Source organism: Mus caroli, chromosome 3 (assembly GCF_900094665.2).
Source record: "Mus caroli chromosome 3, CAROLI_EIJ_v1.1, whole genome shotgun sequence".
NCBI lineage: Eukaryota > Metazoa > Chordata > Mammalia > Rodentia > Muridae > Mus > Mus caroli.
The window spans coordinates 145323703-145340457 of NC_034572.1; the positions used below are offsets into that span (position 1 = coordinate 145323703).

Here is a 16755-nt window from a genome sequence, read left to right on the forward strand (position 1 = left end):
ATTACCTAGTTAGTATTAATTATATGTTGTGATTACCTAGTTAGTATTAATTATATGTTGTAATTAATTACCTAGTTAGTATTAATTATATGTTGTAATTACCTAGTTAGTATTAATTGTATGTTTTAATTACCTAGTTACTATTAATTATATGTTGTAATTACCTAGTTAGTATTAATTGTATGTTGTAATTACCTAGTTAGTATTAATTGTATGTTGTGAGCCTTTATAAATCAGATACAGAATCTGGAACATTTTTTTCTGTTTTACTATTTTAATGTTTTTGGTGTCTTTGAACATAGAAGATATTGGTGAGTTCAAGACCAGCATGGTGTACATAAGGAGTTCCAGACCAGCCAGAGCTATATAATGAGAGCCTGCCTCAAAAAAACAAAATCAAACCAAACTAGCCGAATATAAAGACAAATGCCAAGAATTTGGCTTTGGAAGCTGCCACACAGATCAAATTCTGACAGTTCTCGAGGGACATAGCTTTGGGAGAGGCTGGCACCATTACGGTCTTTCCTGTGATGGCCAACAAGACGGGGCAGTGGCTGCACTGTATGACCTGGCATTTCAGACCTTGGTGGAGACAGAGCTGAGCCATGAAAACCACACGGCTCAGCGCTCCTCTGGGGACTCGGCGATCATCTGAATAAATGCTATCTGGACTTTTCAAAGTCCTCTCAGAGTTCCTGAGCTTCTTCTGTCTTTGACAACTTATGCCAAAATATCCTCATTGTTTTCTGGAGGAGCTTTTCAGTTATCTTCATGATTGGGATCAACTCCTGGGTCTTGTGCAGAAGGAGGGCTACAACAGTGAGGAGCCACGGTGCTGGCCCGCCCTTGGACATCTGTATCCAGAAGATCCTGGGCAGGCTGCCGTGTTAGGGCTGTGCACGGAGCTGATGCTGTGCTAAGTACTTCAGAGGAAACAATCTCATCTATTCCTTAGCTCAGACTGCAAGTTCAGTAAGATAACGAGTGGCAACAGACAGGCACGGAGCAGGAGTAAATGGTAACAGGAAGTGTGCTTTATGTTCTATAAGTAAATCCTCACGTCCAAAGCCAGACAGCACATTCCAGAGCACAGGCTCTTCTCCATATGTCTGAAAGTGGCCGCTGAAGGCTGATGTCTGGTTTGCCCTTGGTCATTTCCCCCTATTTTTAAAGACAAGGTCTTTTACTAAACGTGAAATTGCTGACCTGGCAAAACTGGCTGACCAGCAAGTCTCAGAAATCCTCTAGTTTCCAGTACCCAAGTTCTGGGCTTTCAAGTGCTAGCCCATGTGCCTGGCCCCTGACATAGGTGCTGGGGCTCAAATTCAGATCCTCATGCTTGTGCGGCAGGCTTAACTGAGCCACAGTTCCAAACTCAGACCTTATGCTCTCAATTGGACTATACTATGTCTCTGCCTTAGGCAAGATGCAACAGAAGTTGTTACAGCCCAGTATCGTTTACAATATATAATATAAACATGTGCCTTAGGACCAGAGAGATGGCTAGTGGGTAAAGGTCTGATAACCTGAGGTCAAGTCTCAGGACCCCATGGGGACAACCAACTTCCTCAAGGCATCCTCTGAAATCACTTTTGCGTGGAGTTCAAGCCAGTGAGTTTTCTTGTGGAACTGGGGATTGTGGAATTTAAGTCTCTCAACAGTTTATGGTAGAACTAAAACAAAGATGAACACCAAGGGTCACCTGCAACTGTAACAAACCTAGAGAAAGAACAGAGGTCACCGCTCAGGCTGATTGGCCACAAGCTGTCTGGAAGTAAGGGCAAACTCAAACATGGAGGAATAGCTCCATAGGAGCACACGGCCCCTGTACTACATCTTAGGGTCCCCAACACAGGGGTTGTGCAACCCTGGAAACTGGCCAAGATGCTTAAAGCAAGAGAAGAAACAAAATGTCAAACATTATAAACTGTGAAGGACTGAGAGAAGGGGAAGGAAATGGCCCCACAAGTAGAGGAAACCTTTTGGAAATTGGAGTTTTACAAAGACTGACTAGGGTTCCACTATAACATTACTTAGCACATTCAATCTGACCACAGAGAAAAATCAGGTTAGTTTTGAGCTCAATACTATATAGCACTTCCTGGCTAGGACATAGCAGCTTGTTAGTATCTGCTGTCACTAACAAAACTTGTCATTTATTATTCAGGTAGAGCATCCTTAGCCTGAAAATCCACCCCAGAATGATGAATTAATTTGAAACCTATGTTCAGCCGGGCGGTGGTGGCGCACGCCTTTAATCCCAGCACTTGGGAGGCAGAGGCAGGCGGATTTCTGAGTTTGAGGCCAGCCTGGTCTACAGAGTGAGTTCCAGGACAGCCAGAGCTACACAGAGAAACCTGTCTCGAAAAACCAAAAAAAAAAAAAAAAAAAAAAAAAAAAAAAAAAAAAAAAAAAAAAAAAAAAAAAAAAAAAAAAAAAAAAACAAACCTATGTTCAGATGTATTATCACAAGTGCAAAATTCGATACCTTACCTTGTCTGGGATGCCCTCAAAGTACAAGATAATAAATATAACCTAAAATTATCTCCAGGCTATATAAAAAAGAAATTTATTTATTTTACATATATTAGTGTTTTGCTTACACTTGTGTGTGTGTACCACATGTGCTGATGGATGGTTGTGAGCTACCATATGGGTTCTACAAAGCAAACCCAGATCTTCTACCACAACAACTAGTGCTGGGCCATCTCTCTTAGTTGTTTTGTAAATGGATAGTGTGTCTAGATTTGTACTCTATTCCCAGAGATGTCATTTTCATGTAAATACAAGTACACACATGTACACACACACACACACACACACACACATTCATTACTGGTCTCAATCATTTCCTGGCAGGGATGCTGAGCCTATAGCACATTTTCTTTATACTGGACACTAGAGAAATGCTGTATGTGAGTGTAACAGCCACTGCCATCTTAATCACAGAAAGTATGGGCTGGAGACATGGCTCAGCAGTTACGCTGCTCTCCCAAGAGACTCAGGTTCAGTCCCCAGCACCCACAACCGTCTATAACTCCAGTTCTAGGGGATCTGACGCCTTCACACAGACCTTCACACATGCAAGCAAAACACCAACTCATATAAAATAAAAATAAATTATTCAAAGAAAAGAAGAAAAAGTCCCCAGGAGCAGTGTGATTGCATACCACAGATCTCAGCTGAATGAGACCTATCGATGCTCCCTCAAAGGAAGGCTGAGGGAGGCCATTAGACCTCCTGGGAGACTCCGGGCACTCCTCGCTGCATGTTGTCTGCACCAGCTATATGTGGTCTCAGGAGGTGCGGGGGCTTATAAGACAGAAGGTCAACCAAAAAGGAGACTCCACTGGGCAGTTCTAAGAAAGCCAACACCCACGCTGAGGTGAGGTGTCTTAGTGACACAGCTGTGTGGGGTCTCTCACACTCCTCACACACAGATCCTGTAAGCAGGCCCACGAAGCTACTTGGTTTAATACCTAGCCATGAAGAACAAACATGCTTTGGAGCTGTAGGGCAGACACACCCACAACCGCACACTGTCAGCACTGCAGATGGGGAGACTCTCAGTTTGAGGCCAGCCTAGACTACACAGTGAAACCCAATGATGAAAATACTAGAAAACACCAAACTGTATGTGTTCAAGAGTATATTTTATAGTATCTCCATAAAGATACCTTTGTTTGTTGGTCATGACACAAAATTTCACTATCCCAGGCTGACCTCAAACTCACCAAGGATGTGGGCCCATGTGAGTGTTGGGAATAGAACGTAAGTCTCCAGGGAGAGCAGCCGATGCTCTTAACTGCTGAGGAATCTTTCCAGACGCTAGAATGAAATGGCTGTTAAGTTATATGTAATTCCAGTCTCGAGGAGAGTAAGGTAAGAGAACTTGAGTTTGAGGCCAGCATGGGCCATAGAGCAAAACCCTGTCTCAAACAAAGGTGAAAAATAAAATCACACAGGCAGGGCCAGAGAGCTGCTCACTTTTTGAGCACTGGTTATTCATACCCAGGGCCTGGGGTCAACTCCAAGGACCCACATGGTGGCTGACAACCACTGTCACTTCAGTTCCAGGGACTCTGTGGGTGCCAGAAACATACATGATGCACACATTCATGCAGGCAACATGCATACACAGACACAGGCATGCATGCACGCACACGCACACGCACACACACACACATGCACGCACGCTTGGCAATGAACTAAAGTGTAGTGCAATGGCACGACTTCCTCACCATGGACACACCTTGTCTTACCTCTGTTGCTGAAGCAAAGAGATCTGCTGAGTCCATGTTCATGCTGTCTGGCAGGCCAAGCTCATCCATAGTCTCCCTCAAGCTCATGTCTGTGTCTTTATCTTAAAAGTAACAAGGGCGAAAGTCAGAACTGTTATCTTTGTCTCTGCCATGTTTACTTGATATAGTGTGACTTTACCTCTACTCTTTATCCAGACAGCCAGGCCCTGAGGGACACCAGTGGCAACTGCAGTGGGCTGTAATCTAACAAAACTCCCGCAAAGTTCCCTGCTAACATACTGGTATGACACAGAAGGAAGGGCTACGAAAAACGGACTTAAGTTTTAAAAAGTATTCTATTTTTAAATCTTACATGCATTGGTATGTATGTGGGGGGTGTTGGAGCCTGGGAGTTGGGAGTTACAGGCAGTTCTAGGCTGCCGCATTGGTATGTATGTGGGGGGTTGGCGCCTGGGAGTTGGGAGTTACAGGCAGTTCTAGGCTGCCGCATTGGTATGTATGGGGGNGTTGGAGCCTGGGAGTTGGGAGTTACAGGCAGTTCTAGGCTGCCGCATTGGTATGTATGTGGGGGATTGGCGCCTGGGAGTTGGGAGTTATAGGCAGTTCTAGGCTGCCGCATTGGTATGTATGGGGGGGTTGGAGCCTGGGAGTTGGGAGTTACAGGCAGTTCTAGGCTGCCATGTGGGTGGCGGGAATTGAACCTGGGTCCATCTCTCCAGCCCTCCCCCCATTTTTAATTTAAAGAAGTTAAACTTAATTTTTTTATTAAAAGAGCGTTTGGCTTTAAAATGGCTACAGTAAATTATTTACTATACTTGGTAAAGTCTGTAAGTACCAGAGCTAGTTTAAAACAATTTATTTCTACGTGGCTTACCTAAATTTGAAAATTTGTAAGGTATATTCAAATAAACTGAAAAAAAATTGAGACAGGGTCTCGTTATGTAGCCTGGGTTATCCTGGAACTCACTATATAGACCAGGATTTCTACTCACAGAGATCCACCTGCCTCTGCCTCTTGAGCTAGGATTAAATGCACCACGCAGACTGTGGAGGCCGGGCAAGTAGGAGATGCTGAAGAGGCAGAGGCGAGAGAATCACCAGTTCAAAGCCAGGCAGCACATAGTGAGACTACTTCAAAATACCAAAAAGGCATGTGCCACAACACGTGGATGTGTTTGCATTATCAACACAAAACCTCTAGCTAACTACTGACTGTAAGGCGATCAATTAAAGTAGCTCAGGAGTCATGGGTGTTTTCTTCAAACCCTAAAGCTAACTTTAATAAACTGAAGAGCTAGCAAGGTCAGACATCAGTTCCTTGTGTTTAGTATTCTTATTTAAAAACCAAATACAACTAACTGCCTTGGTGATGAAGCTCAAATATTTTGGAAATTATTTATATGACCATATTAAGATAGACCATATCTGTTAGCAATACTGAACACTCTGTGTAGCCCAGGCTGTCCTGGAACTCACTCTGTAGGCCAGGCTGGCCCAGAACTCAGAAATCTGCCTGCCTCTGCCTCCCAAGGGCTTGGATGAAAGGCGTGCGCCACCACCGCCCAAATGCACTTTGAAAGCAGGTTTGAAAACCCTCTCATGCTACCTACAGAAATGCCTTCCTGACACTCAATTTTCATGTAAAAAACTATTTTTCTGTGTAATTAGATTATAACAAATAACTAATACACCTTTAAAAATGTATCATGATAAAAAGCAAAGGATAAAAAAAAGTCTCAATCTTAACTTTCTCAAATGCGTCATCCCCTTTAATAAAAGCAAGAAATATCCCTGGTTTTCATTTATTCAAATTTCCATTAAGCCTTCCTCTAAGCCTCTATTAAGCCTTTCAAAAATGTTTACCAAATTAACCAGAAATCTTTCAAATGTTCTTGAGGACTACTACATATCGGAAAAATTTTGTGACTCCATTAAGATGTAAAACTCTAAGCCCACTAAACTCAAAAGTTGTGTGCAACCAATTCTACTCTAAGACCTGTGTAGAACAGAGGGTCGCTGCGGGCAGCACTCAGTGCTTGGGCAGGTACACGGAGTAAGGCCCTGTGGCAGCACATTAGCCCATTTCAGGTTTGACAGTTCAATGGTTTACCTTCTAAAATTTAAATTATTATTGTTTCATATTAGGCTGACATAAATCCTTTGAAAGCACCTAACATTTTAGCTTAAAATTCTACCGAGCCAGGTGTGGAGGCACGTGGGTATAATCCCAATTATTCAGGGGACAGAAAGCTAGTTTAACCCAGCAGTTCAAGGCTAATATTGTCAACATAGACAGCCCCATCTCAAAAACAAAAACAAAAAACCAAATAAATAAATTCTTCTACTAAATGACCACTATAAACCAAGATTAAATTATTCTATTTAAAAAGTGTTAGTCTAGAGATGTAGCTCAGTGGTAAAGTACTTGTGTAGCACTCACAGGGCCCAGAGCCCTGGGCTCTCTGGCTAGCATACCCAATACACAAATAAGCCGCCTCAAAAGGGAAAACAAACGCTCAGAAATTTATAGTATTCTACCAAACCAGAAAATAAAACAACTGTCCTATACTTAAAATTTTATGTTATTACTGATTTTCTTTATGTGTGTACATTTCTTTCTTTTCTTTTTTTTTGGTTTTTCGAGACAGGGTTTCTCTATGCAACCCTGGCTGTCCTGGAACTCACTCTGTAGACCAGGCTGGCCTCAAACTCAGAAATCTACCTGCCTCTGCCTCCCAACCATATGCATGTAGATTCCCATAAAGGTTAGAAGATGATATACACTTTCAGGAAATGAAGTTACCAGTGGTTTGAGCCACCAAGTGTGTGTGTGGTGGGGATCACACACACACACACACACACACACGAAAGCAGTCTTATAAATAAATACCCATGACATATGGGGTCAGTTGGAATGGGTGACTTCATCTCTTGTAAACTCAAAGATCTCTGTCAAGTATCCCATTCCTCCCCCGTGTGGTGGTTTCTCTGCTGTTCAATAAATATAGAGCAAAGCTCCCCTTTTAGGGACATACACTTGAGACAGACATACACACAGATAGACACACATACACCATGACTGACTCACACAACAGGCACATGACACAGTCGAGGAGAAAGCAGAGGAAGTAGAGAATTCAAACGTGGGCTTGCTCTTGGTTAGATGATACTAAAGGGAAATGCTTTGATTTCTATCCTTCATGCCAGACCAAAAAATCATGGGTGACTCTGCATTCATCTCTAACAGGTTTCTCCACACCGGAAAAATCACAGACCACGCCTCTTGTTTCAGTAACTGTTATAATTCCTGAATGGCAGTTTAATGATGATGAAAAGAAATAACACATCTGCTTCTTGGGTGAGCCAATAAAAAGCATAGAGAAGAAAGCCTGGGCAGCACCCCAAACTCACTGTCTTCACCCCATTAAAATTCACAACATTCTTTCAAGAGAGTCTCAGTCTTGATTGTCCCACAAAGCACAAGGAGAACTGGAGCTGGAAAGCCAGAGCTTTCATCTTAGTAGATCAGAAACTGCTTACGACATTCTCTGTAGCAGAAGCCTTAGGGCTTTGATGGAAAACCATAACCAAAGCAACTTGGGGAGGAGAGGGTCTGTATGGCTCACACTTCCACATCATCAGAACTCTAACAGAACAGGAACTTGGAAGGAGAGTGGATGCTGAGGCCACGGAGGGCCTCGTGCCATTGGCTTGCTCTCTATGGCTTGCTCTACCAGCTTTCTTACAGCACTCAGGACTATGAGCCCAGGGCTGGACCCACCCATAATGGCCTGGGCCCTTCCCCATCAATCACTAATTAAGACATAGCGTTCAGGCTTGCCTACAGCCTGATCTTACGGAGACATCGTCGTAATTAAAGTTCCCTCCTTTCAGATGATTTTAGATTGTGTTAAGTTGGCATAAAACTATCCAGCACAAGATCTGGCACCCTCTTCTGGCCTCTGAGGGTACTGTACACATACGGTACACAGACACGCATACAGCACCCATATACATGAAATAAAAATTAAGAAAAAGCTTAAGCTGGGGTGGTGATGCACACCTTTAATCCCAGCACTTAGGAGGCAGAGGCAGGTGGAGTTCTGTGAGTTCGAGCCTAGCCTCGTCTACAGAGCAAGTTCTAGACAGTCAGAGCTACACAGAGAGACTGTCTTGAAAAACCAAACAACAAAAGAAAAAAAGTTTGAAACTGCCTCCTCTGTGACCTAGCAGTTCTATAGATGTATTTTATATAAGTGCATGTTTATAGGCATAAGGATGTTTCCTAGAAATTGTGAGAAAAATTGTCTACCAAGAATATAGCAATTAGTATATTTACAAAATGAAATATTATACAACAAATATGAATTGTTGCTTTATGCAAGGAATCAGATAAACATCATAATATGTTAAGGGAAGAACTGAACGCACGACCTCACTCATACAAAGCACCAGACCTCTGGGTATGACAGTGCATGCCCGTCATGCCAGCGTCTGGGAGGCAGAGGCACCAGGACCAGGAGTTCAGGGTGATCCTCAGCTACACAGGACATTTGCAGCCAGCCTGACCTACACAAAAACCTGTCTTAACACCACCACCTAACAACAGAAAAAAAAAAAAGTTTAAAAACAGACAAAAGTTGGCTGTTCCCCAGTCTCTGCTCCATTCCCCAGCCCTGCATTTCTTGTAGACAAGATAAATTTTGGGTTGGTGTTCCTATTGTTCCATTGGGGGTCCTGCCTGGCTACAGGCGATGGCCTCTTCAGGTTCCATCTCCCCAGTGCTGTGTGTCACAATTAAGGACATCCCCACTGATTCTTGGGTGCCTCCCTTATCCTAGGTCTCTGTCTCTTCCTGGAGATGCCCCCGACCTCCTCACCCCCATCATTTGCAGATCTCCATTCATCCTCATGGCATCTGGCCATCCTTCCTGTCCCTCTCCACATCTGATCCTGAACCTCCCCCATCCTCTCTCCAACCCCTCACCCACGCAGGTCCCTCCCTCCATCTGCCTCTTGTGACTGACCCATCCCAAGATCAAGCAGCAATCCCTGACACTATTAACAACACTCCGTTATGTTTGCAAACAGGAAGGAGTCTAGCGTGGCTGTCCTCTGAGAGGCTTCACCCAGCAGTTGACTCAGCCAGACACTCATAACTAGTGGATGGAGCTTGGGGACGCTTATGGGAGAACAGGAGGAAGGACTGTGGGCCCCAAAGGGATAGGGACTCCACAGGAAGACCAATAGTCAACTAACCTGGACCCTTGGGGCTCTCAGAGACTGAACCACCAACAAAAGAGCACACACGGGCTGGACCTAGGCCTCCCCACAGTAAGTAGCAGATGTGTACCTTGGTCTTCAAGAGGATCCTAAACACCTGGAATGGGGTTTGTCCCAAAAGCTGTCGCCTGTATGTGGGTTATGTTCTAGCTGGGCTGTCTTGGCTGGCCTGGGTGGGAGAGGATGCACCTAGCCTCACAGAGACGTGATGGGCCAGGGGTAGGGAGTGTGTGTGTGTGCGCATGCGTGTGTGGTGATGCATTTCTATTGGACAGAGGTGTAACCATATTTCTCTTTGTATTTCTTTCTTCATCCCTTTCTTCCGTCTTCTGAATCAAGGTGTTACTCTGTAGCTTGGGCTGACCTAAATTCACTCAGGAGACAAGGCTGGCTTCACACCTGCAGGGATTCCCTTGCCTCAGTCTTTGAAGTGTTGGGGTTACAGGTGTGGGTCACCATGCCACGCCCAGATGCTTTTGTGTCTTTTTGACACTGCAAAGAAACTGCAAGTTCTTTAGAGGATTCTGATTGAACTCATATGCTCCAATATGCCCAAGTAGTATGCTAAGGGTTACCACAGACCGTTTACTCTGACTCAGGTAACTATTATAGGACTGGCCTGTTATGGCTAACAAACCCTTCTCTTCTTGTAACTAGAACAAAAGAGCCATGTCTAATCAAATTTCTCTTTTCCAAAACCTTCCATAATCACTGTCTCCCCCGCCGATCTGATGTTATTTTCCACCAATTACTACAAACATCAAACCCTGTCACCATGGGTTCCATCAGCATGGGCTGACAGTGCTCTAGCAGTCACCAGCCACGGAGGCCTGAGCTGTGCAGTCCTCAAGGTGCTGCTTCAGGATGCAGAGGGAGCAAGCGTGAGGAGCAGGGCTGCCGTCAGCGCTGAGGTTAGGATGGAGCTTTGTAAAGGGGCAGTGCTTAGCGCTCATGAGCACAGAACACAATGCCATTACTGCCTTCCACGCGGCCATATGCATTCTTCCAGTTTTCTACATCTGCACTGCTCCCAAGCTCCTGTCAACATCTAAAAAGCACATTCTTATTGATCCACTCAAGCCTCATTCCCTCCAAATACATTTGATCCGTGAGGTAGTTAGTGTTGATGGTTAAAATTGTGAGCTCAAAGCCAGAGAGCTTGCATTAAAGTCGGGACCCCAGCCGGGCGTGGTGGCACACGCCTTTAATCCCAGCACTCGGGAGGCAGAGGCAGGCGGATTTCTGAGTTCGAGGCCAGCCTGGTCTACAAAGTGAGTTCCAGGACAGCCAGGGCTACACAGAGAAACCCTGTCTGGAAAAACCAAAAAAAAAAAAACCAAAAAACAAAAAACAAAAAAGTCGGGACCCCATTACTTAAGAGCCGTGTAACCTTGGAAAAGGTTTATCTTCTCCGTTTCCTAGTGAGCTCATGTAAACATAGGAATAAAATCCGCCTCTAAATATTACAAGAATTAAATGTTAATGTATATAAACATCCAAAGTGAGCAATTTTGCGTACCATTAAGTAAACTATTTTTTTTTTCCAGTGTAAGCATATAACACAGAAGGGTAAACCAATCTGTGGGCTGGAAGACTAACTTTCACAGGGAATGTTTTCTTTTGTCCCCCCAATAATTTATATGCGTCCTGAGAGCACCAAGGACATTAAAAGCACTTTAATGTTGGTTCATGTAAACTAATGTTTCGTATTGTTGTTATAAGCTGGTAATTCCCACAGCATGAGAGCCACAGCTAAAGGGCCTAGCATTAATCTACTTTCTGTCATTTCGCTACGAGATGGTACCATGTTCTCAGAGCCCTTCTACATTTTTGATGTTTCCAATACTAAGACCTACGTTAACCATGAGAAATTAATTATGAACCTGAAACATACAGTGTTTACTTTAATGATTGAAAACGACTGTAGAAGTCCTAAAGGCTTCCCAGGAATGATGACTGCACACTAAGGAAGTTCTACAATTATCAGCTGCCCCTGGCCTCATGGAGGAGCTTTTGTTGGGTTAGTTGATTGGTAATCTTTTAAAATAATAAGCAAATCTAAACATTTCTTAAAAACTGTCTGCCTTTCTTTGACACCTGGAAGTTTACAAGATTCTTACAGAGACCCTGACAATGCAATGCTCTCCTTGGGAGGAGCATCAGCATGCCAAGGGTTAATTTCCAGCTCAGTTATGCAGTGGCCTAAGGCTGCACTCAAGCCTCTGCCCTTCACAGCCTTGTTGTTCACTTTACTTAAGTTTTTCCCAAAAAAGGACCTGATTTTTTTTTTTTTTTTAAGGAGGGGAAGGGAAAGAAACCTAGACGCCCTTTGAGCCTTGGCTCTGGCCCTTGGGCCTGGCTTTATTTCCTTAGATCAAGCCAAGTGAGTTTTCTGTGTCTCAGTTCTGCTGTCCCTAGGCACATTCTATTTCTGTTATTGAGAAGGCACTGGGTCTATTTTAGTCTCTGCAGACGCCAGTGGAGATTCCAGGGATGCCTCTCTTCTTTTATAACCCCACGCTGTCCACGTAGGCCCTGTGACACCAGTCTGAAAAGGGAGCCTGTGCACTGTCTCACTGTCACCTGACTGCTGCTGGCTAGTATCTACACACATTTTCACAGCTTAACTGCAACCTGAAACTTGTGCTTTCCGCATCTTTATTGAAGATAAGTAAGTTCCAGCTGCCAACAAGTGTTTTGTAGTCTTCAGTTGTTCAAATTATCAACCATCTAGAGAACTACTGTGGCTCTTGTTTTTGGAAGGTTTTGTGTGCATTTGAGGGTTTGTTGTTTGTCTTGACACAGGGTCAGGGTCTTACTATGTAGCCCTGGCTGCCACAGCTCACTGTGTAGGCCAGGCCAGTCTGTCACAACACTCATCCCTTTTTGTGTGACAATCTGCTACTCCTATTGTAACCCTGTACCCTGCCACCCACCCCCCAGGTTTTAGGATACTAAAATATATAGTTTGAAAGAAAGAACCACATTAAACTTAAAAATCAAAAACAATCTCACAAGGGAAAGACTAAATTTTGAACTGGCCGTTTAATGGGCCTGGTTCTGTCCTGCTAAGCTAAGCAGGGAAGCCCTGGGATCCAAAGGCCCATCAGTTCTGGATGTGCTGACTGCTCCAGCTTTGCTCACAGAGACCATGACACATGTGCAGAAGCATCTTGGCACGGTGGCACAGTACAAAGCAGACTGCTCAACAGTTGTGTCTGCTTTTCCCTGTTTATCCAAACACTCACCCATCGTGACGGCAAAACAGACAACTGGGACTCCTAACTGGGAAATACAGCTGCCAATACAAAGCAGGAGACACAGGAGCGCGAGGGCATCCACACCTAGGCAGTAGCCTTACCTCCTCTTCTTTCATCAAATGACTGAAATAAGATAGAACTAAGAATGAGTTTGTAGTTAAAGAGCTATCGTCATAGGGCTGGAGAGATGGTAAGGCAGTTAAGAGCACTGACTCTTCTTCCTGAGTTCAATTCCCAGCAACCACATGGTGGCTCACAACCATCTGTAATGAGATCTGATGCCCTCTTCTGGTGTGTCTGAAGATAGCTACGCTGTACTCATATACATAAAACAAACCAAATCTTTTTTTAAAAAAAGAGTTACAGCCATAACAACCTAGTAGGTAACTGGTCTATGTGCTACAAAGGCCCTAGTTAAAGGACAAATGAGGGCAGAAAACTAGTCCAAATATCAGGTCAGCTTCTTCCTGGAGGGAGCTGACTGTGGGCCTTTCCCTGATACCACAAAGGCCTTACATGGCTGAGTAAGTCCTCCACAGATAAATCTCAGCAAAGGCAAACATCAGGTCCCCTCTGTTCCTGGAGCCCTCAGCACTGTACTGTATTGGCATCACTGAATCTGTCTTGAGCTGCAGCAATGACGCCAGCTCAGCTGCATCTTGTGTTGTGGTGTTAGTAATATCCTCTGAAATGAAAATTGTGAGGGTTGATACTGGAGAGGAATTACCAACCACATTTCCCAGCTGCTGTGTAACTCGTACCCTGTCTATTTAGAGACCTGAGGATATTACTTAAGCCTGCAGTTCAGATCACTCCCTAAAAATACAGCCCCAGTGAGGTTACTCTCCTGTGACGGTGACTCTGCAGAAGAGGAGACCAGTCTCACAGCATCAAGTCTGGGATGCTTGCTGAGAGGAGAGGCTGAGAGACTTCTGCTCACAGCCAAGCCTACTCAGGGTCTCTGGATGTTCTATCTGGCTACTTACCAAACCTGAGAAATGTCTCTCCCCTAGATAGGAGGTGCTTTTTCACAGTTTTTCTTGTTCTCTGCCAGAGAGTCCCCTTAGAGGAACTCTCATTGTCTCAAAGCAAAATACAAAATCCCAAGAGACACAAGCACGTCTATACAAAGGAGCTCCAGGAAAGGGGAGAACACTGACATTATATGCACCAGCCACCCTTCCGTAATCTCCTTCAACACATGCATCTGACTTGACATCTAAATACTTTTCTGTGGCTCATTTTTGCTTAAAGAAACAAAGTTCTTGCATGACTTCTCTGGCCCACCCTTCTAGATTTACTGCTATGTGTACTGTTATGCTATGCATGTCTCTTCTGTAGCTTGATTCCATGGCACTCTCTGCTCGAGATGCTCTGTCTGTGATCTTCCTGGCAGGCCTACTGTGTGTTTTCAGGTTATTCCTTCCATGAAGCCTCCTGTAAATGTCCAAAGAACACTCACAAGCTTTTCTTCAGTGTTCCCACAGCACGTATACACATGGGCTAGGCTACTCGCTGCACTGCTTAACCTGCAATGGCTGTTAAACACCAGACTATAGATGACTACAACTGTAGCAAGAGCTTCATTTTTCTCCCCCTGACACCTTTTGCCATGTTTTCTATACACAAAGAAATTACACTTGGGCTATGTGTGCTGGTATGCTCCTGTAATGCCAACATACAGAAGATATGCTTTTTCATTTATTGTATGTACGTATATATGTATGTATGTATATATGTATGTATGTATACAGGCACATATGCCACAGAGTGTGAGTGGAAGTCAGAGGACAACTTGTGGGGTTCAGTTTTCGTCCTCCACCACGTGAGCTCCAGGGATCTCAGGTAGACCAGCCTGTGCTTTTACCCCACTGAGCCATCTGGCCAGCTCAGATACTGACTTTAAGGCCAGTATATGCTACGCAGTGAGGTGTCCATCTTAAAACAAACAAACAAAAATAACTAAACCACAAAAGAAAATCAGTTTTTCTGAATAGATATTCCAGGTCTAAGATCCTTGTTTATTCTATTCAAACAACGGATCATGTGGCGGCCTAATCCCTAAAGTATACCCATATTATAGCAAGCCGTTGACATGAAAACATTCCTGGTTTGTTTGTAAGGCCTAAAACAAGGTATTTGTTCCTACACATAATTGTAAAAGAATCTCAAAATCTTTTCCATCAAAAAAACCATACAAAAACCCCCACAAACACTAATCACACTCATGGCTCTAGAGTTGCTTCTAATACTGATATTGCAATACATATTTTTATAAGAAAATAAGCATATAAAATGTAAAGCCTAATTAATTTAAAAAGGAAATTATAGGTTAATAAGCTAGAACTCTATTCTTGTAAGCCCTATCAATTCAACAGTGCCTCCAAAGCAAGCCCCCTATGTTGTAAATCACCTTTATGTTAAACTGCTCTGAAATCCAGCAGCTTGGTCCTACACAAGCACCCTGACCAATCAAAGACAAGGAAACATCGGGCTGGACTGTCTCAAGGTTAGAGCACTGTGTAGCACACAGGCACTGCACTTGATTCCTAGCACCACAAATGAAAACAGAGGCCAATGCTTATTCCTGAATATTGATTCTCAGTCTGAATAGTTAGAGACAAAGATACAACTAAAGCCCACGACCCATGCCACTTCCTAAAACTAAACCAGGAACAACGAAAACTCCTGCTCTAAACACATGACACACTGCCAAAGCTGGAACTGATGCAGACCCAGTGTGTCAGGCGTTTGACACAGGCCTATGTGCATGACAGTAGAAAAGGCCCTTGCTAAAGTGACCATCATTCCTTAGTGTCAGGTTTTAGATTTCATATTCTACCAATCACAGTATCTGGGACCAGCTAAAAAGTACCTTCTATCAAAATGTATGAAAGATAACAAAATAATAAAGATAATAAAAATTTCTATTTATTGTAAGATATAAAAATACTTTTATTGTATATTTCATACATATGAAAATTGTCATGCTTAGCATATATACATATAGAGAGAATAAAATAGTATTTTTGAATCTACCATCTATTTTTACTATTTTAAAAGCTTATAAGATTATTTATTTATTAAGAAAACCTAATTGTGTAGGATACTACTACTTCATATCTATCACTTGATAGTTGTGGTATTTGATCTGTAAATGAACTCCACAAATCCTCAGGAATAGAGGCAGATAAGCCAAGAGTTGACTCACGCCCCAAACGTCCTAAACCAGACCTGTTTACTTTCAAGCTCTTTATCTTAGGCTGTTAAACAGGCAGGCTCCAGTTACAAGATACAGAAAGAAGAGGCAGGGCGGGAAGCTAAGGCTCTGCTGGGCAGGGAGCTCTGGCTCTGAGTCAGTAGTACAAACACACTGCATTGCTCTCCAATTGTTTGCTATAAGGAAGGAAGGCTTAGCTGGTTACTCAGATTTCATGCTATTGAAGGCCTGCCCTGGACTTACTCATCTGAATCACATAACACAAACGGTGCACAGTAAACAGCTCAATACACACTTCAATATTTATCTGTTTACTTTTCTTATATTCACTTATGGATTATGCATTTGTGCACTTGGGGTCAGAAGACAACTTGTGGGCGTTCAATTCTCTCTGTATAGTATGTGGGTTCCAGGGACTGAATTCAAGTGTCAGGCTTGGCAGCAAGCCATCCTGCTAGCCAGCAAACTGTCTTGTTTTTTTTGAGACAGGCTTACTTGTAGCTCTCACTGGCTATGCAGCCAACCAGGCTGGTCTCAAGCTCACAGAGATCTACCTCCCTCTGCCTCCCGAGTGCTGTATTAAAAGTATGTGTCACCATGTCCAGAACAGATCAGAAAACCTGAAAGCCACCTTCTTTTTTTTTTTTTTTTTTTTTGGTTTTTCGAGACAGGGTTTCTCTGTATAGCCCTGGCTGTCCTGGCACTCACTCTGTAGACCAGGCTGGCCTCG

General features: G+C 43.6%; 1 protein-coding gene across 3 annotated transcripts in view; it reads right to left on the reverse strand.

Annotated features, from left to right (window-relative positions):
• Positions 1-16755, reverse strand: part of Miga1 (mitoguardin 1) — a 56034-nt gene that overhangs the window by 17938 nt on the left and 21341 nt on the right. For all 3 annotated transcript variants that reach the window (XM_029475131.1, XM_021157265.2, XM_029475130.1), the window contains exon 8: positions 4263-4363. In XM_029475131.1, coding sequence (XP_029330991.1) covers positions 4263-4363 — 101 coding nt within the window. The remainder of the gene's footprint in view (positions 1-4262; positions 4364-16755) is intronic.